This window comes from Taudactylus pleione, unplaced genomic scaffold (assembly GCF_031769625.1).
Source record: "Taudactylus pleione unplaced genomic scaffold, aTauple2 ptg000279l, whole genome shotgun sequence".
Lineage (NCBI taxonomy): Eukaryota > Metazoa > Chordata > Amphibia > Anura > Myobatrachidae > Taudactylus > Taudactylus pleione.
In genome coordinates this window covers 1,956,955-1,983,767 of record NW_028284681.1, presented here as the reverse complement: position 1 = coordinate 1,983,767, position 26,813 = coordinate 1,956,955, and the positions used below count along the sequence as shown (strand labels likewise).

Sequence of the window (26,813 nt, the reverse complement as noted above, 5' to 3'; positions counted from 1 at the left end):
CACCAAGAGTCCCCACCATGTCTTCCCAACCACGGCACAATGCAGGCAGAGCATCAATATGATGGGAGGACAGCAAAAAAAAAAAAAAAAAAGAGTACGGAAGGGATACAGATTTCACCGATCCCAAATTCAACACAAACTGTTTCACAGGAGAGTGGGTAAAAGTCAGAGGATAGTCCAGAAATTATGCAGTAAGGTATGTCTGAGCTGCAAATATCTAAAAATAGGTGGTCGGCAAACCATACTCCTCCCTCAATTGGCCAAAAGATTTCAAACCGCCATCAGAATATAGTTGTCCCAGCACACAAATACCCCAAGCATCCCAAACCGGTCTCATCGAAAGAGTATCTAATTCAGAAAGCCTACTAGAATGCCACAGAGGGGTGTCAGGGTCAAGGTCAGTAAACTGGAGTAACAAGTGCACTTCACACCAAAACTGGACTGCTTGAACAAGTAGTGGGGGGCTGCGACTAAAAATCTTACCACCTAACAAAGCATGTAAGGGAGTATGTCCAGGAGTTGACTGTGAAACTAAACGAGCAAATAAGGAGTCTGTGGAACTATCCTGTAACCATGACCGAAAAAGTGTGGAAACATTAGGCCGCCATCCACCTTGGACCTGATGACCACAACCAACCGAATCCGAGGCCGCTTGCCAGCCCATATCAAAGAAGAAAGCATACCATTCAATTTCCGAAATAAGGGGGCTGGGACATACACCTGGGATTGCTGTAAAATGTAAAGAAATTTAGGTTGCACCACCATTTTGATGAGATTAACCCGACCCGTTACCGTGAGGGGCAGCTTGCTCCAAGAAGTAATATTGTCACGCAAATAGGAGAATAATGGTGTCAAATTCAGAGTAATAAACTCCTCCGAGTTATTAGAAATCCAAACCCCCAAATATTTAATTTTGGAGAACCAGCACAAATTTGACTCTGGAATAGTAGGAGGAGGCACTCGCAGTGGCATTATGGATGATTTATCCCAATTGGTAGTAAGGCCGGAATATCCACTAAATTCCCCCATGACGCGCAGTGGTTCTATCGCCACGGCAAACAGAGCAGGAGATAGGGGGCAACCCTGTCTGGTACCACAGGACAGGGGTAAAGAGGAGGATACAAAGCCTTTAGCAGCAATCTTGGCGCTAGGGCTATCATATAAGAGCTGAACCCGTTTTAGGAAAACAGGTCCCACTCCCATACAGCGCATTACCTCCACAAGTAGGGCCACTGCACAGAGTCAAAGGCTTTTGCCGCATCCAACGACACAATGACCGAAGCAGATTCCCCCTCATGGGAGGCCTGCAAATGAGTATAAAGACACCTAAGATTAATGGAGATTGATTTGCCGGGCATAAATCCGGTCTGATCCGGATGAACAATTAAAGTAATAACATGGTTGAATCGCAAAGCTAAAATTTTGTCAAGAACCTTGGCATCTGTAGGGATCAAAGAAATTGGTCTATAAGCATCAGGAGACTTAGAATCCTTCCCAGGTTTTGGCAAGTCGATTATAATGGCCTCAGACATAGAGGAAGGGAATACGCCACCCTCATAAAGGTCATTAAACAATGCCAACAGCCTAGGGACAAGCACACCAGAATGTTTCTTATGCAGTTTCCACCTCATCCAAGGTGAGTGGAGCCTCCAAGAAAGCCCTAGCTTCAGGTGTCAGTATCGATGGGTTTTCACTGTTCTATACAGCATTGGTCGAGGAAGGTTTAGGTGTATGAACCATTTATCTGTGACAAAAGGGAGCCGAGCAATGGCGATTTTAATAAAGTAGTCACAGACAAAAAATCTAATCTTACACCAAGCTGAAGTACAGTAACTGGCCAGAGTGCTGAAACAGCAAAGTGAGAGCCAATCAGAGCTAGTAATGTGCCCTGTTGCTTAGCAGCAGCCTAGAGAGGGGAGTGAGTCATGCTGGTCACACACATAGCGATATTTTACCCGATCTGTCCGATTCCAACACATTGGAACGACAGATCGTGTAAAATACGGCCAGATCCTGAGTAGATCGTGAGTCCCCACTCGCGATGCGTGTCCGAGCTGGTCGCACATCGCATCTTCAGATCTGCCGTGCAGTAGGGCAGATCTGACAATCTAGGGCACGATGCACTGTGAAAGTCTGGATGCAGGAGAGATCGTATGAAGATTGGACACCAAATTGTGTGCAGATCGTGTGGAGATTGTGTGCAGAGCTGCCGGGGAGAGTTTCAAGGGAAATCGTACACAAATCGTACACATCGGCTGATCGTGTGCAGATCGCCATGTGTGTGGCCACCTTCAGGGGCTGGAGCAGGATCACCTCTAGGGCAGACAGAGGATCCGATTCAGATTTGGGAATAGAGTCTTGGTAAAACCATGCTGCACTGCGCGAGGGACATATATACAATGTGCAGAGAAATTTAGATTTGGGAGGGGTGTGTCCAAACTGAAATCTTAATTCCTGTTCAAAAATAAAGCTGTCTGGAATTTGTAGGGCACATGCAAAAGCAACCAGTATTTACCCCACAAATAAAAAAGTATGTAGTTGCACCCCTTGCATTGCAACATGGTTTGTTCAGGTACAGAGTTACTTGCTCTATTTTACAGTATTCCCACATCTGAATCAGGCCCAGATGCCCTGATGCAGTCACAGTAGCCTGGACGGAGCCAGAGGAGGCATAGCTAACAGGAATTTAATAAAAATAAACTACCATCGGAACATCATCAAATGATTTCCATTCGATGGTGGCAAACATTGGACCGCCACCATCAAATGGTAAACACACTACCATTGGAACACAAACATGGATGGTTAGTAACCACTAGATTCCGATGTCCATCCCTATGCTGAACCTACAGGCAGACTCCGGCCAACACTCCTCCACTGTGAAGTGTATCCCACCATGGCGGGGACCACAGCGAAGAAGCTCAAGAGTAAGCCCAGGAAATAGAGAGTACACTGTGCAAAGAGTACATTGCTCATCACCATATTAAGCAGCAGGGGAGGTGTGTGCATTAAGGCTACGGAAATATGCACAGGTGCCCCAGCCCCGGGGACATGCTGCTAATAATGCGTACGGTAACTGCAAAACAAAGGTCTCATCCATGATCCTTCTGCCCTTCCCAGCACGTCCCAGCCAGCTGCAGGGCAGCAAAAGTGATGGTTGTGGTGACAATAGTGAGATGCAATGGGCAGGAGTGAGAAGCAGGAGGTTGTGGTGAGATGCAGAGGGCTGTGGTGTGATGCAGGGGACTGTGGTAAGAAGCAGGAGCGAGAAGCAGGGGCCTGTGGTGAAATATAGGATGCTGTGGTGAAATGCAGGGGGCAGTGGTGAGTAGCAGGAGGCTGTGGTGTGATACAGAGGACTATGGTGACATGGCATAGGTTATGAGATGCGGGGGGGGGGTTGTGGCAAGATGAAATTGCTCCCGTGTGAAGCCAGGGCGGGTCGCTAGTATGTATTAGTATATAGGAAGTCCTACTCAGATTACAATCTAATGGGGAGGGCAAAGGCTAAGGGGAGGAGGGCACTCAGAAAAAGAATGTGGGCAGAAAGAGGCTGGGCCAGCGAGTGTGGAGTTAAGTGGAAAGGCTGCTAGGCTTTAGTGAAAAGATGAGTTTATAAATTTATTGGGCGGCACACTAGAAGCCCTAGGCAGCAGTGAAAATGAGAGTTATGGTAAGAACTTACCTTTGTTAACGCTCTTTCTTCGAAGTCCATAGGGTCCACATGGAGTCCTTGGGGTGTAGGTGATGGAACTGAACCACGCAGTTAAAGCTTTCAGCTTCCAGGATGCACTGGTTTCACTCTCCCTATACACCGCCCCCGAGGCACCTCAGTTCATAATAAGCCAAAGGCCGGAGGAGAAGAAGAGAGAAGGAAGACTGGTACACTCAATAATCACATTCTCACACAGAAGGAGACGGAAAAAATGGTAACCAGCAACAAAATCCATATGAAGCCAGGTGCGTCAGGGCGGGTGCCCTGTGGACTTCGAAGAAAGAGAGTTAAAGGTAAGTCCTTACCATAACTCTCATTTTCTTCTTCAGGGTCCATAGGTTCCACAGGGAGACCTTGGGGATGTCCCAAAGCAGTCCTTTTAAGGGGATGCTCCTGCACTGAGAGGAGAATCCAGCGCCCAAAGGAAGCATATTGAGAGGCGAAGTTATCAAAGACATAGGACCTTAAAAAGAAAGACCATGTTGCCGCCTTACACAGCTGAACAGCCGAGGCGCCACGGCGAGCTGCCCATGAGGGACCCACAAAGCGAGTGGAATGAGCATTAACAGAAGCCAGAACAGGAAGGCCTTCCTGAGCGTAGGCCTCTGAGATAGTCATAGGAAGCCATCTAGCCAATATTTGTTTATTGGCTGGCCATCCTTTCTTGTGAAATCCATAAAGCATAAATAAGGAATCCGATTTCCAGAAGGAACTGTTATGTTCCACATAAATCTTTAGGGCGCGGACCACATCCAAGGAGGCCTCACCTGCCGAGAGGTCTGGTGATTGAAAGGCCGGCACTATAATTTCCGCATTAATGTGGAAACTAGAAACAACTTTAGGAAGGAACTCAGAGCGAGTACGAAGCACAGCCCTGTCCAGGTGAAATATTAGGAATGGAGAGCGACAGAAGAGCGCCTCCAATTCTGACACTTTCCTGGCAGATGCAATCGCCAGAAGAAAGAGAGTCTTAGCTGTTAACCACTTAAGTTCTATCGAATCTAGGGGTTCAAATGAAGGACCCTGGAAGGCCTGAAGAACTACTGCCAAATCCCAAAGAGCCACTGGGGGGACAAAGGGAGGTTGAATCCAGAGGACACCCTGGAGGAAGGTGTGGATATCCGGAAGAGTAGCAATTCTATGTTGGAACCATACTGACAAGTGCAGAGATATGCGCTTTCAACGAGGCCAGGCGAAGTCCAATCCAGCTTGAAGGAAGGCCAGGACCCGGGAGATCCGAAACACTTGGCTGTTGTAATTCCAGGGACGACACCACTGGAAATATGTATGCCACACTCTGTGGTAGATCCTAGCAGAAGCTAGAGAATCTTTTGGACCTTAGGAGGGATGTCTCAAGACCCACGCCGTCAAAGACAGACGATCCAGGTCCGGGTAAAGACAAGGACCCTGAGACAACAGGTCCGGACGTTAAGGCAGCAGGAACGGAGTGTCGATGGAGAGACTTCGAAGATCTGAGTACCAATGACGTCTGGGCCAAGCTGGAGCTACCAGCAGGACAGTGCCTCCGTCTTGTTTGAACTTCCGAAGAACTCGAGGAAGAAGGGAGGCTGGAGGAAACAGGTACGCGAACTGGAAGGTCCACTTCACTGACAGAGGGTCCACCAGGCTTGCTTCAGCATCTCTTGTTCTAGACCCGTACACTGGCAATTTATGATTGTCGGGAGACCATGTCGGGAGCTTCCAAGAGAAGGAGTCCTCAAGTGCATCGGCCCAACACTCTATAGCCTTAGATACCCAGGAGATAGCCATGAACGGGCTCTGAAAGAGAGTATATTTCTTTCAGACAAATCTCCAATTTCCTATCTGTAGGATCTTTCAAGGGAGAAATGGAAGTCATAGGGAATCCACTGCAGGGGGAGATTTCCGCTGTTTACAATGAGCCTCAGGAAATGGGTAACATGAGGCCAAACGTTTTTGCGGTTGAAACCTCTGACCAGGCTATTGCCATGTGATCCACTAGCTGATCTGACAGAGGGAATACTCCAGAAGTCACCTTTATCTGTTTAAATAGAGGGTATTTGGATTTAGGGGCTGGCTCGTCATCCTCTATAACCAATACGGATCTAACCGCACGCACCAAGGCAGGAATATTAATCCTTGATTTAGACTCCGCCTCTTGCAAATGGGAAGTCAGGGTTAGAGGTGTCAGCTACTTCTCCGTCATCAGATGACATCTCAGACTCTGATAGTTGAGTGGATTGAGATTACATAATTAGCGGTAGTCCCTGTGACGCAGGCTGTTGCGGTAACCCCATAGGAGGAAAAGCAGCCGGGACCACTAGACAGCCAGCATCTGTGAAAAGACAGCCCATGGGAGCTCCTGTACCGATGTCGGGAGGTTTGAGGTACCCGGTGGATTATAACACCTCACACATAACCCATCCCGAACCAAATCCTCCTCACTGAAATCTGCAGTACATAATCTGCATTGCGGAATACGTGCAGAAATGTGTTCATTACCCTTCTCAGACATCTCTGTAGAGTAAGATAACACACAATATGGCACTGGGTACAATACAACCACAAGTATGTACAAATACTAACAGGGAAGCAATATACTGGTCCTGTCATGAGGTTATTTATGAATCACCCTAACAACACCTGTATTAGGGCATGAAATAGAGAAAGGTATAGTCATATGCTGACAGATAGAAAAAAAGAGACACAGACAGGCAGCGCTAGCACAAGTCACATACAATGCAGGAATTCCTGCAAATTGGCACTACACTCAAGTACACAGACTCAGTGTCTGGTAGGAAATAGTGCCACATATCCTAACCTTGGGGAGAGGTATGTAGGGGGACCGGCCCACACGTTGTCCTAGGAGAGCTGCGACTGCACCATAAGAAAATGGCCACCGGAGATCTCAGAGGGGGCGTGGCCGGAGGAGGAAAACAGCTCAGAGAAGCCAGACCTCAGAGGAAAGGTGCCCTGAGCTGAGGGGAGGAGTCACTTAAATAGGGACGGTGGTGTAGTGGATCACGATGGCTGGTGCCTGCATCCACACTCCAGTCCGTCCCGAGACCAAAGATATCGACTGCCGTAATACGCAGGTCACCGCAAGCGGCGACCCGCCTTACTTGTCCCCTAAAGTCTGGTTGCAGTCTGGGTCCTCTCCGGGGGCCCTGGCAAGCGTTGACCCCCGGCATGCCAGCCGACATCCCCAGATCAGTGCGGGCATAACTGCAAAACAATCGCTGCGTGTGCGCAGTGCGGCTGACCTGCATACGCAATGGCAAAAAAATTGCTCGATCGGCATAAAAATCGTCATTGCGTGCATCAGGCCCTGTGTTAAATAATGCGTTTCGGCTCTCATGCCTTTCTCAAGGAATTTGGGAGACAGATGCAAAGTGGTAAAAGAAATTAAGTTTCACAGTAGCATTGAGAATGGTTTGAAATGGTGAGAGATGTTTGAGAGTGAGGCAAGACAGGAGAAGCTGGGAGTAGTCAAGGTGGAGATTTTTATACTAGTGTTAAATTGTTTTTTCTGAGTTCATTTGAGGACACTGGAAACAAAAACAGCATAAAATCAGAACTGGACCATAAAAGGGTGGACGTCCAGTGCCCCACAATGGTTTCCATGAAAAACTCAAGCAAAGCTTTAATGCAAGTATAAAAAACAATTTATCTTTCAACAATTGGTGGTAAACCTTGGTAACGTCCTGAAGCTGCATTTAAGGGACGATATGCTCATCGGAAGCGGTGTGTAGCACCGTCTGTTCAAAACTAGAATTCTAGGGTGCAAAAACATTAAGCTTGTAATAATAAACGCATGGACTGATGACATGTATGACTGCCCGACACAGCTGCTCAGATTAGGCCACATACTGTGCCACCCAGGTGCACTCAATGTAATCCTGACAAATAACTCCGTAATGGTTTGACTGGACGCTGGCCAGCCCCTCGAGGGCATCTTAGGAATCAAAATATCATGATTGAGGAACTTGGAGACCAGTTTAATCTCAGGAAGTTTAGTCCAAATTATAGCTTTGTCTTCATGAAAGATGAGATATGGAGACATAAAAGACAGAGCCTCCAGCTTTAGAGGTAACCAAAAGAAAGGTTGTCCTTCTAGGTAAGACATTTTTACTCCACAGAATCTTAGGCTCTAGGAGGACGATGCCGTAAAGCTGCCATTACCAAATTTCACGTCTTAAAGAGCTATTGGGGGTTTGCACATTCTTCACTGCCTGTGAGAAAGTCTGCACATCCAAATGTGTCCATTTTCTCTGAAAAGCTGACAGTTTTAAGCACCAAAGTCTCAACACGCCATCCAGACCCTGTGACAAGAATAGAAGTAAACAGGGCAACTGCCATATTGAGAATGGCCAAGAAAGTTGGGGTATACGGACAGTCTGGAGCAACCAAGATAACCCAAACCCAATCTCTTTTTAACCACTTCAGGACCCACGGAAGCATTTCTATCAGGACCAGGCAAATCAACAATGATTTTAGATCCCTTGTTTTAAAGAAGAAGTACTCCACCTTGTGGTTCAACAGAAATGACATCATGTCAACATCTCACTGTCCTCATCTTTCCATAATATGTAGAAAGAGATGTCGTTTTTATGTTGACTGTCAGGAGGCTGGCACGCAGAATCCTGGCACTGGAACCCTGACACCGGTCACAATCCTGGCGCCAACATCCCGACGATAAGTATTGGGGTTAGCGGGAGGCTGTAGGTGTGTTTTTGTGTACAATGTAATGTTTGTCTTGACAAAGGTGCGTTTGTTGCACCGAAACGTCGACTTTGTTGCTTGACTATTTAAATACAACTTATTTACTATTGTGAAGACCTGGAGTGCCATTCTTTTATCTTTTGTATATTGACTACAATACAAAGCTGCAGCAGGGAGAGAATACCCCCTTCTCAGACTCTGTCTCTCCTTCTCCCACACTCCCCGACCCAATCATAAATGAATGCTGCAGGGAAAGTGGTCTCAGAAAGGGACTAGGCTTCTTTCATGACAATAAGGTTAAGGGAGTTGGGTTGAGGAACCCCAGAGAAGAGGAGACAGGGAATTGGGAAAAGTTTGTCATGATTGCAGGTACAAGATTTTGGAAAGATGGGCAATAAATGGAACATTACATGGAAAGACATCTTTTGTTATTTAGTTGGTATTATCATTAGTCAAAATATTTGTATAATGGCAATTAACAACAGTTATTTGTTTTTGAACACTTCACTGGCTAGAATACTTATTTTCTGACAAATTATATTAAGGCCCGTATTCAATTTGAGGCGAAAAGTCCGGGTCCACGATACTTTTTTGCCGATGACGTAATTTTCGCCTGTTTTGCTTTTACCCTGTATTCAATTTGAAAGACTTTCCGCCTCAATGCAATGTAGTAGGTGAACAGCAGGCGGAAAAAAAGTGCAGAAATGGGGAATTGGGGTGCAACATTGCGGGAACCCCCCTGCAGCCTTCAAACAGTCCCCCAAAGGTAAACGGTGTCAAAAAAAAAAAAAACACTTAAGGACACCCGAAAAAAATGAAAAAGGGGGCGAAAAAAGTTGGGGTACAAAGTTAAAAACTTGACTCTGGGGGGGGTCCCCAAGTATGCCCCATGTGTTTTTTTGATTGCAGGTGCTTGTGGCAGGTGGATTTTTGACGATTTCTTCAAATTCACTTTAGCAACTTTTAAATATGCTGACCCTCATTTTCAAGTACCCCAAATTTGCTGGGATAAGTTATTTTCTGGAAAAAATACTCCTAAATACTATTCTGCACCATGTATAGAAAAATGCTATTTAGCAGCTATTGAGCCAGTTTAAAAACTCCAAATACCTTCAGCAAGCCAAAATCGGGGGGTACCATAGTGAACCCCATGTCAGAGCATCTTTTGGGGAGTGTCAAGCTGATTTCCCCAATTCTGACAGTACTTTCCACCTGTTCAAGTTTCGCCGGGTCCCGTTTTCGCATACTTTCAAATTGAATATGGGGTAAAGCGGGCACACGCGCGATACTTTTCCGCCTACAAAACAGGCGAAGTTGGCGAAAAGTCCTGGCCGCGAAAAAGTATCGCGGCTTGGCTCAAATTGAATACGGCTCTAAGTGTTAATGGTCTACTTCTTTAGATTATGATAAGATAATAGCTGAACTATGAATACTATCCTTCTCAAAGCACACAACAGGAATGCATATGGTATGGAAATACATACAGGTCACCACATCTCTGCTTGCAAGTAATGACTATGTTCTATTCCCGTCTAACCGCTACAATTGTTATTCCACTACCTTTTGCTCCACACACCTCTTAGACTGTAAATTACATTGGGCAGGGACACCTTTACATTCTGCTTTATGTCTTTGAATTTAATGTGTTTGTGTGAAAATCTCCACAAAGTACTGCATTGCGTAATAGGTCAGCACTTTAAACATAACACATAATAATAAAATGCATACAGACATATCTTTGGAACACAAATTTAAGAGAGTCCACTTCTCTATAGAGGATATATAGGTACGTACCCTCTCTCTGCTGGCAAAGCTCCCGATAATGTTGCCGTAGTTTCAGGATAAGTTGTGACCGCAGGAGCTCCACCTCAGGGTGCGGTGGTAGAACTTGTGATGGATGTGGCAAAAGGTGAGAAGGTGGAGGAGGCTTGATCAATACATTGCTCTGAATGTCCAAGTCCCAGTAAACACTGTAAGCAGAGAGTAAGAAGTTTTTTTTTTCCCAAGCACAACAGACTCAAGGCCCCCCACACACGGAGCAATATAGCGGCCGATCCGCCGGTTTTAAAAGAGATCGCCGCTGTATCGTTCCGTGTGGGCATGATATCGCCCGCTGCGCACTCCCGTGGGGTCGTCCCTCGCTCCTCCAGATCTTTCTGCATGTTCAATTGATATGGGGGATCGACAAATGATCCCATGCAGCGCTATGCGGGTGGGGGAGGGGGGTGCAGGCACACCGGGCGGTTGGCCACCAGATCGCTCCGTGTGTGGGGACCGCCCGATATGTCGGCCGTCGGATCGGCCATCGCAACGCAAGGTGCATATCGCACAGTGTATGGTGCCCTTTACTGTCCTATTGTGTTTTTTTATGGATAAAACAGGAAGACATTCAGAGAAGGTTATTTACAATAGTGCAAAAGTTGTGAGCCTGCTGCATAAATTACACTATTACACACTTATTTTGGCACAAAAATGAGAGTTATGTTAACTTGGAGTGTAGGTTGGATCTGGATCCCAGGCACCACGCAGTTAAAGCTTTTGCTCTCAGGATGCACTGGTCCATCCTCCCTATACCCGGCCCCCGAGCCAGAGACACCTCAGTTGGTAAGTAGCCAAAGGCAGGAGGAGGATAGAGAGAAGGAAGACTGGCACACACAAGAATCACACTCTCACAGAGAAGGAGACGGGAAACCGGTGACCAGAATTACAGCCCATATGAAGCCAGGTGCGTCAGGGCGGGTGCCCTGTGGACTTCGAAGAAAGAGAGTTAACACAAGGTAAGTACTTACAATAACTCATTTTCTTCTTCAGTGTCCATAGGCTCCACAGGGAGACCTTGGGGATATCCGAAAGCAGTCCTATTAAGGGTGGGGACGCTCCTGTGCTGAAAGGAAAATCCGGCGCCCAAAGGAAACATCCCGAGATACGAAGCTATCAAATGCATAGAACCTTAGAAAGGCCTGGACAGAAGACCACGTGACCGCCTTACAAGCCGAGGTGCCACAGCGAGCCGCCCACTAGGGGCCCACAGACAGAGTAGAATGAGCAGTAACAGAAGCCGGAACAGGCAGGCCTGCCTGTGTGTAAGCCTCTGAGATAGTCATACGAAGCCTTCTGGCCAATGTTTGTTTATTAGCTGGCCATCCCTTCTTGTGAATCCATAGAGCACAAGCAAGGAGTCCGATTTATGAGGGGAACACACTATACTAGTCCACAAAATGGTCACAGTTGAATGGATACATAAAACGGAGGCCTCCTCACTGCTCTGCACAGCTCCCATGCTCCACCCCCCACCCTCCAGTAATAATGGACCACATTTCAGATAAAATAATGGTGCCAGAATGTACAACAAAACTCCCCTCCCCTCGTGTCACACCACTATCCCTCTGAAGCCGCTCCGCAATCCCTGGCCACGCATAGAACCTACTACCGGAGAGCTCTATGCAGCCGGAGATAGGAGACAGACAGCCGGGACGTACAGGAGGATCAGCGTAGACTGGGACAGACAGCAGGGATCAAAGCAGGCGAGGATGGAGAGGAGTCGTCAGTGCAGGCCGGGACGTACAGAGGCACAGCAGTCACCGCAGGCGACAGTCAGCACATGCACTCCTGTGCATGATATGAACACCGCAATACTATAGGCACGAATCTCCGCCGGAGCTTATGAGGATCTGCTTCCTCCCTCACTGCAAAATCTAGTAGACAGGCAGCAAAATCTGATAGCCATGGCGACCTGGCCCCCAGGATTTGTCGAGCCCTGCAATAGCCAGAAGAAAAAGAGTCTTCGCTGTTAACCACTTGAGTTCTACAGAATCCAGGGGTTCAAATGGAGGACCCTGGAGAGAAGAACTACTGACAAATCCCACAGAGCAACTGGAGGGACAAAGGGAGGTTGAATCCGGAGGACACCCTGGAGGAAGGTGTGGACATCCGGTAGTGGTGCAAGTCTACACTGGAACCAAATGGATAGAGCAGAGACATGCCCTTTCAGTGAAGCAAGGAGAAGTCCAAGGTCCAATCCAGCTTGAAGGAAGGCCAGGCCAAATCCTAAACACTTGAGGATCGTAGCTTCTGGTATGACGCCATTGGAAATATGTACGCCACACTCTGTGATAGATCCGAGCAGAGGCTGGCTTACTCGCTCTGAGCATAGTGTTGATGACAGAGCTAGAGAATCCATTTGACCTCAGGAGGGATGTCTTAAGAGCCACGCCATCAAAGACAGATAACCCAGGTCCAGGTAAAGGCAAGGACCTTGGGACAATGGTCTGGACATTGAGACAGCAGGAACGGAGTGTCGATGTAGAGACTCCGTAGATCTGAGTACCAGTGACAAGCCAATCTGGAGTCACCAGCAGGACAGTGCCTCAGTCTTGTTTGAACTTCCAAAGAACTCGAGGAAGAAGGGGGACTGGAAGGAATAGGTACGCAAACAGGATGGTCTTCACCGGCGCGTCTACAAAGGTTGCCTCGGTATCTCATGTTCTGGACCCGTACACTAGCAATTTATGATTGTGTCGGGAGGCCATGAGGTCCACCTCTGAGAGGCACCTCTTGGAGAAGCGACCATTCCCCAGGATGCACGTCGTGACGGCTGAGGAAGTCTGCTTCCAAATTGAGAACTCCCGGAATGAACACTGCAGAGATGACCGGGAGGTGACCCTCAGCCCATGTCAGAATGCGTGACACTTCTGTCATTGCTGCCAGACTTCGAGTGCCTCCTTGATGGTCAATGTAATCCACTTTTGTGGCATTGTCTGACTGAACCTGTACAGGTTTTCCGTGAAGTATGTGCTGAACCAGTAGAAAGCTCGAAGTTCCAATATGTTGATTGACAGGGTTGATTCGACTGATGTCCAACGGTCCTGAAAAAAGCGCGGACCGGTCACTGCGCACCAGCCAGGGAGACTGGCATCCGTTGATAGGATTACCCAGTCCGGGAACTAATAGGGGCAATTCTCTGATTCTGAGAATCCAGCAGGGCAACGTAGCGCTTTTAATTAAACGCGTAACGTGAATCCACCACAGGTGGTGTTTCCCATTTTGCACAATGAGCCACAGTAAAAGAGTAACATGAGGTCAGTATGAAACCTTTTACCAGGCGATTGCTAGGCTGCAGCCATGTGTTCAGCTAGATGATCCGATAATCCCGCTGAAGCTACTTCCTGTTGTTTAAACAGAGGGTGTTTGGATTTAGGGGCTGGCTCGTCCTCTTCTATTAATAAGATGGATCTGAAAGCTTGCACCAAGTCAGGAATATTAATTTATGACCGACTATCATCCTCCTCCGGAGGGGAGTCAGGGTTAGAGAGCATATGAACATGGACTTTGACGATAACACAGGACGTGTAAAGGAATTACTGGGTAGATGTAGCCATCAGACTATGTACTGAGTTAGAGAGTGCGTCTACCTATGGTGGGGGTACAGGATGTACCTGTATTGTGACAACCCCAAAGGGGGCATTACGTCCTGCTGTGATAACCCCCTCGGGGGAATGTTATAGCAGCCAGTGAGAGTCAGATAGACTCTCATTGGCTGCTGCTGTGGAAAGCCGTGCTGGGATCAAATGATTGAACCCAGCATCAGCACAGGCAGGCAGAGCCGTGGCCGGTGCTGGGACAGTGTGTTTGTTCCCAGCACTGGGTAAGCCACCGCGGCGAGTCCCTGGTGAAGGGACCGCCTGGCCCCTTCCACCAGCGTCGGCGGTAAAGTGCCAGCGGGAGAACCTTGGCTCCGGGCGCAAGCTAAGCGGCGCTCGCTGCCCGGAAGCCAAGAAGCGGCGGTGGTTGTTTGGCACTGGCCGCGAGCCAAATACGGCTCGCGGTCCAGAAGCCAATAGGAGACAGACGCGACGAGCAAATCGAGGCTCGCCGCGTCGTAGCCCTGCCTACTCGCAGCGTCTTGTATTAGACACCGCTGAGCGGGAAACTTCAGTATGGCGGCGGAGGGGAGGAGTGAAGACCTCCCGAAGAGAAGAGCGTCACAGCAACAGTTCCGGCGGCCGCGCAAGAGGCCAGAAGAAGGCGTGATCAAGGAAGAAGAAAGGAAGAGACGGCGCCGCTGGCCAGCAGCAGAAGAATGAAGCTGAGGACCGGAGAGGACTGAAGTGGTGGAAAGAAAGAGCGCTAACGAAGCTCCCCCCAAAGCCTCTTCCACCATACTGGTAGGCGGCCTTGAGTCACCGGTATTTAACCCCTCCCTAGACCACCAGAGTTGTTGGGCACTAGGCCCGTGGGATAAATTCAGGCAATAGGCCTGTGGGTATATAGTTATAGACAGGCACAAGGCCCGGGCTACATAGGGGACATTAGGCCCAATTGAAGGTATCTGCCCCACAAATAGGTGTGGGTGACCTGGGCATTAGGCCCAGGTCACTAAAGGGCAAATAGGTGGTCAAATACTGGGGGCATAGGGGGGATTAATACTGGGGGCACTGCATAGGGGGGGATTAATACTGGGGGCACTGCATAGGAGGGGATTAATGCTGGGGCACTGCATAGGGGGGAATTAATGCTGGGGCACTGCATAGGTGGGGAATTGATGCTGGGGCACTGCATAGGGGGGAATTGATGCTGGGGCACTGCATAGGGGGGAATTGATGCTGGGGCACTGCATAGGGGGGATTAATACTGGGGCACTGCATAGGGGGGGATTAATACTGGGGGCACTGCATAGGGGGGGATTAATACTGGGGGCACTGCATAGGGGGGGATTAATACTGGGGGCACTGCATAGGGGGGGACTATTACTGGGGGCACTGCATAGGGGGGGATTAATACTGGGGGCACTGCATAGGGGGGGGACTATTACTCGGGGCACTGCATAGGGGGGGAATATTACTCGGGGCACTGCATAGGGGGGGGAATATTACTGGGGGCACTGCATAGGGGGGGAATATTACTGGGGGCACTGCATAGGGGGGGGACTATTACTGGGGGCAATGCATGGGGGGGGGGGACTACTACTGGGGGCAATGCATAGGGGGACTACTACTTGGGGCAATGCATAGGAGGATTAAATGGCATTAATGTGCGGCATAATTTGTAAGGGGTATTACTGCATGGCATAATGTGTAAAGGCCGGGCATGGCTGTGTGGCAAAATGTGTAAAGGCCGGGCATTAATATGTGGCATTATGTGTAAAGGGGATTAATGTGCGGCATAATGTGTAAAAGCCTGGTATTGCTGTGTGGCATAATGTGTAAAGGGCATTAAAGTGCGGCATAATGTGTAAAGGTCGGGCATTGCTGTGTGGCATAATGTGTAAAGGGCATTAATGTGCGGCATAATGTGTAAAGACCGGGCTTTTATCTTTTGATAAATGTCTATTATTACCTAAAGCGTTAGTCATAGGCTAACCATACTATCACTTTATAACGGGACACTCATGAATTAATAACAAAGGTTGTGTGACTGGCTGACTTCATGCCTGGATTTCACCTGGTTTTAATGAGCCACAGAACCTTTGTAATCCATGAGTGTCCCAGTTTAAAGGGATGATATGGTAAGCCTACTTTATTCACTATGTGTTTTGTGAACAGACAAGTCATATTACCTGAAAGAACATGGAGGCATTAAAACATGCATTTAAGGGGCATGTGGGGATATCTGATGCTGTAGGGGATATCAGATGGGCATTTTAGGGGCATGTGTGGTGGCATGTGGGGAGCTCTAAAGCATAAATTATGATGGGACCCAGAAATGGTCAGGTAGGACCCCATTTTTTTAAAGTGGTGGGTCCCTGGGACCCACATATTTTGTCACTCACCGCGATCACTGTAGGCGGTCTGGAATAGTGGCCAGTACCTGCAACCAACGTGTATGTAGGATACTAGTAGGAAGCAATATACTGGTCCTGTCTTATGCCTGGGTAAGCTGCAGGAGCACACAGCCCAAATATGGCACAGTGCAACGAATGTATGTGACAAAACCTCACAAATACTTAGTTCTATAAATGTGAGGCTCAGTAAAACCCTTGAATACACCTATATGTTAAGGTAATAGTCTGAGAAAAAACACTGGTCCCAACTGATGCTTGGATAAGCTGCAGGTGCCCACTGTCTAAGTATGCGACACACTGGTCCTGTCTGACACTTAGTTAAGCTGCAGGAACTCTTTGCCTAAATATGGCACAGTGCAGCACACAACAGTATGTCAGACCTCACAAATATTATCTTTTATATATGTGAAGGAAAAGAACCACCTTAACTACACCTGTATTAGGGCAGAATTAGAGGTATAGATATATGCTGACAGTTACGAAGAAAGACATGCAGTGCTAGCATAAGTCACATACAATGCAGAAAGTATACTGTAAAATACTACATACACTACATTCAACTGCCCAGATTGAGTGTCTCGGAAGGCTATAGTTCTGCATACCTCAACCCAAGGGAGAGGTATGCAGGGGGACTGGACCACACACTGGCCCGAGAGATCTGCGATAAACCACCAGAGAAAATGGCCGCTGGAGACCTCAGAGGGGGTGTGGCCACAGGAGGAGACAGCTCAGCAAAGCCAGACAGCAGTGGAAAGGCGCGCTTAGCTGAGGGGAGGAGCCGCTACAACAGGGAAGGCTGACTCCCCTGGCTGAATATTAAACCCTGGGCCGATACGGTCTCTGGTTGCGTAGTGGGAGCGCAGGGTATGGGGGGCCTGCGTCCATCTCAACGCCTCCGGTCTGTCCCATGAGACAAAACAATACGCCCAACGCTAGTAGAGTTGCACATGACCTGGCGGCTCACTCATGTCCGGCATATTTTGCTGCATGGCATATTAAGGCTAGATGGGCAAGTACACATCAGTATTTATGCCTTTCCTTATTAAACCAACTTGTATTTTAGAATAATGTACACAAATAAGAAGCTTCCACACCCTCTAATGTGGCCCACAATGAGAGCGCCACAGTAAGAATGTAAGTTTTTTCCTTATTTCCAATCCCACAGACTGTCACACTCTTATTCACATCAAACTGAAAGCTTCTATAATCTACACCCAAAAATGTCACACTTACTCTGAAGGCTTTATCAGGGTTGCAAATTGCTTTTCCTCCACAGATACACCTGGGACGACTGGAGAGCTGGGCACAGGTGACGGGGTCACAGGTGTAGACTCCATCTAGTAACACATATGATGATGTCAGTCAATGAGTTCAAGGTGAATATAGTCAGCATAAATGGCAAAAAAAACTAATGACAAAAACTACCTTCAACTTCTTGGTGCCATCAGTGACTGCCACTTCCTCAGATAGTCTTCTCTTGCGGGGTTTGGTATCCTTCGGCGTCGTTGGCATTCCTCCTTCTGCAGGAACCGGTGCCGCATTAAGGCCCAAAGGATCTGACTGTCAGAAACAAATGACACAACCTATTATAAGTTTTGCTTTCTAAACTATTGACTTTCTTTACATTTTTATCATTTATGTTCTTCAAGGTTCAGAACAGCAGGCACCACATATTTTCTCCTTACTATGTCTGTGACACAATTTGTATGCAGCTTATACTCCAGTACCAATGACAGTTCACTAGTTCTGTCTCAGTAATGCTTTCTCATTAATGCCCATCCATGAATTCAAAAGCAGATTTGCCCAAATATGCACATGAAGGATGTCACAATGAAGAAAATGATGAATGTCATTATAAATAAGTCTCTTCTTTGTACTGATCCTTTGTACAATGAGTATAGGCAAATTTAGTACCACTTTAAATTTTTTATATGTACTTCAAGCGACAAAATGGGTGCTATTAGATTTAAATTTAGAGCATATTTGATGAAACATAAAACTGAATTTTAACATGGGTTTGCAAATCACGTGAAAAAAACCTCATTGTACATCTTTATTTTAATACAATGTGCAGTTTTACCACATTCCCTGGATACAGATTACTAACAGTAACGTGTTATCAGGGACATTTTATGTATCTTATTATACTAATCCCGGTTTAGTTGGCTGTCTGAATGAGTAATCTCCCTTCCAACTGCTTTGCTACACCTGTTGGAAAGCAAGCTTAACCGAATTAAGTATTTACACATTTATAGATAAACAGTGTAAGTTTAGGAGATGCAATATAAATTCACAGCAATGCAAATGTATTTATGTATTTTTATTTTATTACAATACTGCAACAGCTTATTTGTGGACTGTTAAAAATGTAGTTTCTCTTCATCACTATTTCGTTACAAAATGCTAGCAAAAGGCACTAAATATAATGGTGACAGAAATGAGCATCCTACTGTTTTATAGTCCAGACACATGCTAAATTACACTGTGGTATGTGGGGAGGTGAGCCTAAAGCTAGGTACACACCGGAGCGATGTCGTTACAATTTGGCCAAATCCTAACGACATATTGTGCACTGTTTGCACAATATGCGCGCTACCCGCGGTTGCTTGCGACATCGTCAGGTTTGATGTGCTGAACATCAAACCTGACGATATTGTAAGCGGTCCCATTCATGTTAATGAATGACGGAACGAGTGGTTGTTCATAACATCGCTCTAATGTGTACCCGTGTTACGATATGTCGGCCCAGAGAACACATCGTCCAGTGTGTACCTAGCTTAAACCTAATGACCAGGTACATCAGTTTCTCAAAACTTATGGCTTTTGAGGATGTTTTAGACCACAGGTTCTCCAGGACCCCAAACAGTGCATATTTTCCAGGTCTCCTTACAGAATCACAAGTGAAATAATTATCTCCACCTGTGGATCTTTCAAAATGTGTCAGTGAGTAATGAATACACCTGTGCACCTGCTGAGTGACCTTGAAAACGTGACCTGTATGGGGTCCTGAGGACAGAGTTTGAGAACCACTGTTCTGTGGCGTTACGATGGAGGTGATATAATCTAATGCAATGTGAATAGAGCCGGGAAGGAGTTCCTAGAGCTATTCAATTGACCGCACTGTTAAGTCCGACTAGAGGATTTCTGCTCGCACCCTCCTGAGGTACAAGCAAAAATCTGACTTAATTGCCAGCCGTGATGCTGTTTTCCGACTTAAAGCAGCGCTAACAGCATTGCGGTCGGCACTTTAGTCAGAGAATGCCGGTTATCGCACCTAAACAGGCACAGTAACTGGCATCTCCCAACTAAGTGCAGGGCACGATGGGGACAATTGAATAGCTCCTGGAGCTCCTCCCAGCGCTATCCACATTGCGTTGAATTGAATCGCCCCCAATATATAACACTAATAATACTGTCCCTTTCCATACCAGACTATACAGGTTGAGTCTCCCATATCCAAAATGCTTGGGACCAGAAGTATTTTGGATTTTTCCGTATTTTGGAATATTTTCATACGGATTCCTTTTAAGATGCAGAAAAAGGAAGATGCGGATTCACCAATGTAGATAACTGTGCACTCTGGCCTAGGAACCTCCACAGGCAGGATCAGGAGGTCTAGAGTCAACTCCACAAGGGTGTTGCAGCCAGGTATTAAAAGATGCTGGCTGGAGCTGTGCGAGGAGCGAGCTGGCTGCACTGAAGGAGAGTCTGACAATGGTGCTGCAGCCTAGGCAGATCACAGTGGAGGTGGAGCTCCAGAGGAAGGCTTGCGGGTACCAGATCTGTCACCTACAAAACCACCAGAGTCCATATCAGAGTGGAGGAGAGTTCCGGAGAGCTCACCCGGCAGCTGTAGGGATCCAAGTTAGCGTTGAGGGGAGACTGCAGAGGGTCCAGCTCTTGTGAGCTGGTGAGGCGCCAGATGAGCACCAGACAGCCCAGCTGCGTCAGTAAGCAGGATAAAATGTGCGGGTATAATTAACTGGGAACACTGTCTGATCCATCACGATGTCAGTGTCATGTGAAATGTCGGCACTCAAGATCTTTGATATCAGAGTATTTTGCTTTTTAGAATACTAGATATCGGAGACTCAGCCTTTATCTGTGTGCTACTATTGTGTATGTCAAAGAAATACATTCATTATGCAGGCTTGTTCTAATGACACTCCCAGCTATAGAAGTAAATTAGCTGTAATTGCAAATATGCACCCACGTGGATAATGTATTGTCTTGTTCCAAAACATGTAGTAACTTGCAGCCATTTAACAGTTATTCTGGTTATGCAATAAAATAGTGTAATACCTTCGCACATATTGTTCAATGGTTAGGTAGATTTGATAAGTGGGTCATAGCCCTCACTTTATGGAAGAAAAATCTACTTATTCCCTGTCAGTATACAAAAACATTTCGCACTATGATAACAATCTTTTAATGTGAAAATAAGTTTGTAAATAAAAACAAATAAATTGAAGAATATCAACTGAATGGAGGGATTTATGATTGTTTACTAAATGGGGAATCACAAGTCTACTTTGCACAAAGACTATACTCTTCCCCAACTAATACCCCTTTTACACTTGCTCCAATAATCTGGGTTTTTGCACTTGAACGCGCAGCAACCCGAGTTACTGTGCAGTGTGAATGGGCCTGGACCCGGCATTTCAACCCTCGTCACAAGAGGAGTTGAACGCGTGTTCAATCCTGCTCGTGATGCAGTGTGAACTGCGCTTTCAGATAAGACCATCTGCAAGCACTGGCTCATCACGTGATGCCGATGGTGTTAGCGACGCAGCATTAGTGCTGGGTCGGTCCACCTGTCTGTAAGGGGTCTCAGCTGGGTTGCACCTGAGATGGGCGCATGAACAAAATCCCAGGTACAATTCAGCAGTCAGATGTAAAAACGGTATTACAGAACCACAGGGTCCCATATACCTTTGCTGGAACTTAAATTGCTGTGTTCTCCCGAAGTACCAGCACAGTATATGTTGATGTCATGTGGTATCTGGAACCAAGACGTTAGCAGCGGACAGGTATCAATGAGCGCCAGTTGTCCTACCTTGGACCACTTTGGTTGTGTATATATTTATGGGCTTTCCTTACAAAGTCTAGGTAATGCTGTATACACACGGTCAGATTTTGTTTCAGATATGAATGATAACGATTGTAAAAATCATTCATATCTTTGACATGTAGGGCATGCATCGATGAACCATGCACGTTCCCGCATATCAGATAACGATCTCTCACATAGACTGTGTTTGCAGTCAGATTTTGATGATTTAATGCATTTTAAAACTGTCAAAAATCGTTCGTTGATGAAATTGTTCAAATCGTTGTAAAAATCGTTCATTGATCAGCAAATCCGACCGTGTGTATGCACCATAAGTTAAGACAAATTAGAAAGTATCGAATGGGATCTGTTACCCGAAATGCATCGAACTTAAGTTAATTCTAGAAAATGCATTTAGTAACAAATTGGAGCACACCCCACCTAAAGTAATTTTAATAACAGGCCCCTCATTTTTCTCTGCACTATATACTGTAGCAATGGCCAAACAGTGAATAAAGGAGGAATTATAGGGTGAACATTATAGGGTAACAATTACTTTTTATTTTTGTAGTTTGCAGAATTCCCTGGCTAATGGATTTGAGATCCTAATGATATAAATCATGTTACACCTTGAAAGAACTTTTTGTGGCCGACTTGGCCGAAAGGACGACATATACAAAAAAGGCTAGTTAGCCTATATCAGAAGGAATGATACACCATAATATGATCGTTGCTAATACATAAAGTAGGCCTAGCAGTCTGATAAATACAAAAAAAAAAAAAAAAAATCACAGCGATAATTCATTTACTATGAATGAAATTTGAAATTTCGACAAAGTGAGGATGATTTGTAGATGCAATAGATTTTGCATTATGTTGCCTAAGGGTATTTACTGTTACTCACAATGACATCATGCTGGCCCAGAACAGGCATCTCCCACAGGGACTGATTGGTAAAACGGTTGAAGTAATAAGGACGACTCTCCCTCTTACTCCAGCACTTCTCCCATCCAGCTTGCAAAAGCTCATCTGGGGAGAGACAGGAGATATGAGCACCAAATATTATATTGCAGAGCGAACCCCTCTAAAAGGCATTGCATTACCTGGCAAATCAGATAAAGGACGGGGAGGTCGAGGTGAACTTGATGTACTTGGGGATAGGCTGGTCAAGGCGGCATCTTCCTGAGAATTTCCATGATTATCACGGGCCATCTTTGTAAGGACAAACTAGTGATGCAAAATGGACACGATTATTTGAGTCAGGTGATCTTATCCCTGTGTTTCTGAAAGACCTGATATGAAGGCTTGTGCACAAATGATCCAAAGCAGTCTATTAAGTAACTATACAAGTATTCATAGTTACATATGTTATGTATGTAGAGATAAAGCAGGAAAATTCCTATCATAGTGTGGCTGCTGGCAAATGCACTTGCTTAAAGGACTGATTTATAAAAAGAAAAGATTTATACAAGGCTTATGTTCTGTAGATTTCTCATTATATATATATAATTTATTTCAATGTACTATTGATCATGTTGGCTTGGTAATGAATGTTTTTTTTTTCCTTAAACTGTCCTATTAGTCGTGTTTTATATATCTTGTGACTAGGTCATTGATTCAAAATATTATGTATAGAACTGCAATATCTATTTATAGCTTGTTACCCTATTATGAATATGAATTGATTCCTTAGAAAGTTAATTATGTCAAACACCAATGTATCAATTTATGATCAGTGATCGTATAATGGTGCTTCTGAGGACCCACAATGTACTAGATAGGTTTCATGGTGAATATTATTTGCTAAAAAGCAATTAAGTCATACAGCTTATTTAGTGCTTTTGCAGCTTTATGCCTTTCATTACTATAATGATGTACTCACGTATAATGATAAACACACCACTACAGCTTAGTATTAGGAGCGGACAGAGTGAAATGAGCAATAAAAGATACATAAAATGGACAGAGAAGCACTCAGGACGTACACACATACATGTATATCCATAGAGACACAGACCACTCCTCCATACAAAGAGCACTAGTATATACAGTACTGCGTATGTTTACAGGCTACACCAGAGTCTGCTTCGCACCGTGCAAATGTCACAGTGGACGGATCGTGGGGGAAATAGTGATTTAACACTGAAGCGACCATGTACCTCCATGTAGGTAGTAAATGAACAGCTAGCTAGCGTAATACCCGCTCCACGACATGTCTCATGTACATACAGCCACGCATTTAACTAGACACAGTACAGACACGCACAAACCACCAACATATAAACCTGCACACACCGCCCCTCGCTGAAGATTTTATTTATTCATATTTATTATTATTCGCTTCCCTCTCATTTTGGCGCGCTCAAGCAGGCGCCTTTCCTTTCGTGCTCGCGCCCCATAGAGCGCGCTCCCCGGGCGGTTCTAAGATGGCGTTAGGAGCTACGCTGGCGGCTCAGGCATTGCAGTTGTTTTGCGGGGTTGTTGGGGCGTGCTCGGGGAAGGGGCTGGGCCTGCGGGGACTCGGGACTTTGCGGCACCAAACGGTTCGGGTGTCAGGCCGTGGAACGCCCCGGGAGCCTCACCTGGGGCCGAGGCAATCTCCGTCACTGACTCCTGTCCGTTCACTGTTATCCCGCCTCCGCCTCTCCCTCCCCGCCGGGGCCGCCATCTTGTATTCCAGCCCCGGCCCTGTGTAGTGCGCATGCTCTGCCCACCATCGTTATTCGTCTGACCCTTGCTGCCATCTTTGTTGTGGCAGAGATCTATTTTTTTGTAGGGTACGAGATTTTTTTTTCAAGGAAAGTGTGATCTTGTTGATCTGTAGTGCTTGTTTTTTTTTATACTGCATTGTGTGTGTTCGTTTAAACAGCACTAAGATGAATTGTCAAATGAATCCTGGTATTTGAGCCCTAATAGTAAGTAACAGGTCAGGTAGCTGTATTCAATTGCCCGTGAAAAGCCGTTTCACGTCATTTCGCCTGTTGGAATCTTGCCGTCGAATTCAATTGCAAAGACTTTTCGCCAGTGCGAAAAGTCTGCGCCTTGTAACCAGCGGAAAAGATTCGCCTGTGAATGGAGGCAGAAAAAGGTGCAGTGTTGGGGTGCAAAGTTGCAGCAACACACCTTACAGTTAAAAAAAAAAATGCTCTAAAACACCCCAAAAAAGTACTTTTGTACTAAACGTCATCCCGCTGTCGGATTCTTGCGGGTTTTGAATTCTATAAAGGTCCCGCGATCGACGCCATTTTTCATTCCAACTGTGAAGATGGTGCTGTGCATAGGGGCTGGCTACAGTTGTGTTGCTTAAGGGCTGGCTGGCTGTTGTGCCTGAAGTTGTCCTGTCCATCCATAGGGGCTGTCTGTCTGTTGTCCATATATAAGTGCTGGCTACTGTCCTATCCATAGGGGCTGGTTGGCTGTTGTCCTGTCCATAGGGGCTGGCTGTTCTGCTGTGTTGTCCGGGGGGTGCTCTGTCCATAAGGGGTGCTCTTCACCCCCAGTGTGAAAACAAAAAACATTTTTTCTGTGCGTTAGCCACGCTTGTCAGCAACGTAGTTGTGCAGGGGTGCTGTGCTGCTTTCTGTCAAGGGGCCGCTGCCTCTTTCAGGGGTGCTCTTCACCCCCAGTATAAAAAAAAAATTCTGTGTGTGCTAGTCTGCCACACACTACCAGTGTGAAAATAAAAACAATTTTTTTGTGTGTGCATGTTAGCCTGCCACACCACCAGTGAGAAAAAAAACAATTGTTTGTGTGTGCACGTTAGCCACATTTATCAGCAACGTAGGTGCGCAGGGGTGCTGTGCTGCCTGTGTTATTTATCAGGCTGCTGCCTCGTTCGGGTGCTCTCCCTCCCAAGTGCCCCCCAAAAATTAATTCAATCTGTTTTTTGTGTGTGTGTGCGCATTAGCCATGGCATCACAAAACGCCTCTGCTGAGATTTGCATAAACCTTTTCAAAGGTGAAATTAGAGGATATGGCTTAAAAAATGGAATAAAGCAGCTAAAACTGCGTTTTCTGATTATAGTGTCCCTACCTATGGCCCCTGTACCTGAATTTCAGCTGCTCCTCCTTTAGCCCAGGTCAGAAGATGTGTAGGGCGGTGTGGTGATGATATGGACTAAAATGAAGCTCAAATCCACTAAAGTGGACAATGAATGCCCAATCTAACGGAGCACAGCTGTAATTTATACACAGGATGGGATGACGATATAGGCTTGGGTGATGGTATAATCTGGGGTGATGTATACATCATCCTCTTCACAATATTAATTTGTCCCAGCTGGAATCCACCATTACAGATGCCTCTGTAATTTTTGCACATAATTGACGGTAAAGGTTTTTCTCGTAAAATTTGTAGTTCATTTTGATGGGCATCTCTTTTCCACTTTTGGGGAAGTAATCTCAGGCCGATCACTGACAAGATTCCTGGCTGTGCTGAAAACTCTTTGAGTACACACTGGAAGGTGGACAGCTCAAGTAAAGCAAAGGCAGTTTTGTGTAAGGGCCTCCAAATTGCCTCTTTTTCCTGTCAGTAGTTATTTACATCTCTTCAGATCTGTGTTCGTTGTGAAGAAAACACAATGTCTTCATCCCTTCTGGGATGAAAATCCACTCCCAGCAGCAGGCATGGCGCTCAAGACTCAACGTAAGACTTAAATGTTGCATTTGCTACTCTGTTCCGCCTGTCCACAATATCTGCTCTGGTTAAGTGGACAGTGGGTACAACGGCAGCTGGACTGAAGGCCACTAACTATGTTTTATTAATGTCCCTGTACAGGTTGGGAAATGCTTTTTCTGAAGGGAAGGTTTGCAAAGGATTATTTAACAGTCAATTGTTTTTGGAAAGCAATCTTCTTGGTCCCCTTCTGGGATGAAAATCCACTGCTAGCCGCAGAAGCAGGTGCAGGATTCTCAAGAAAGACACAACGTAAGTCCTTAAATCAGGGGTAGCCAACCTTGGTCCTCGAGAGCTACTAACAGTTCACGTTTTCCAGACCACCTAGCAGGTGCACAGTTGTATTCATTACTCAGCACCACATTTCAAAAGATCCACAGGTGGAGTTAATTATTAAAGTTGTGATTCTGTGAGGAGACCTGGAAAACATGCACTGTTGGTAGCTCTCAAGGACCAGGGTTGGCTACCCCTGCCTTAAATCATAGATCTTACACATGTCCACATATCTGTGCTGGTTAAGTGGCACTTTGAGGTCACTAACTAACTATGTTTTTTTTAATGTCCCTGTACAAGTTGGGAAATGTTCAATGTAGAAGCTTTGAAAATGATTATTTTACAGTCAGTTGTTTTGGAAAGTAGTCCTCCTGGTCCCCTTCTGGGATGAAAATCCACTCCTAGCAGCAGAAGTTGGCGCAGGATTCTCACGAAAGACACAATTTAAGACCTTAAGGGGTAAATTTAATTTACTAAAGTGAGAGTTTTTAGAAGTGAGTTTTAGAATTGATGTTGCTTGCCCATAGAAAATAATCATATTATAGCTATTATCTTCTAGAAAGTGACTAGTTAAGTAGAATCTGATTGGTTGCTATGGGCAACATCATTTCTAAAACGC

General features: G+C 46.0%; 1 protein-coding gene across 4 annotated transcripts in view; it reads right to left on the bottom strand.

Moving 5' to 3' along the window:
- PCIF1 (phosphorylated CTD interacting factor 1) overlaps window positions 1-23,936 on the bottom strand; it is a 73,702-nt gene extending 49,766 nt beyond the window's left edge. The window contains exons 1-6 of one of the 4 annotated variants that reach the window (XM_088481927.1): window positions 23,829-23,936; window positions 22,350-22,473; window positions 22,151-22,275; window positions 17,622-17,756; window positions 17,430-17,533; window positions 10,211-10,386 (exon numbers count right to left, since the gene is read on the bottom strand). In XM_088481927.1, the coding sequence (XP_088338053.1) occupies window positions 10,211-10,386; window positions 17,430-17,533; window positions 17,622-17,756; window positions 22,151-22,275; window positions 22,350-22,458 (649 nt within the window). In that variant the 5' untranslated portion in view covers window positions 22,459-22,473; window positions 23,829-23,936. The other 3 variants (XM_088481928.1, XM_088481926.1, XM_088481925.1) reach the window with 3 other exon arrangements.
- Window positions 23,937-26,813: the final 2,877 nt, after the last annotated feature.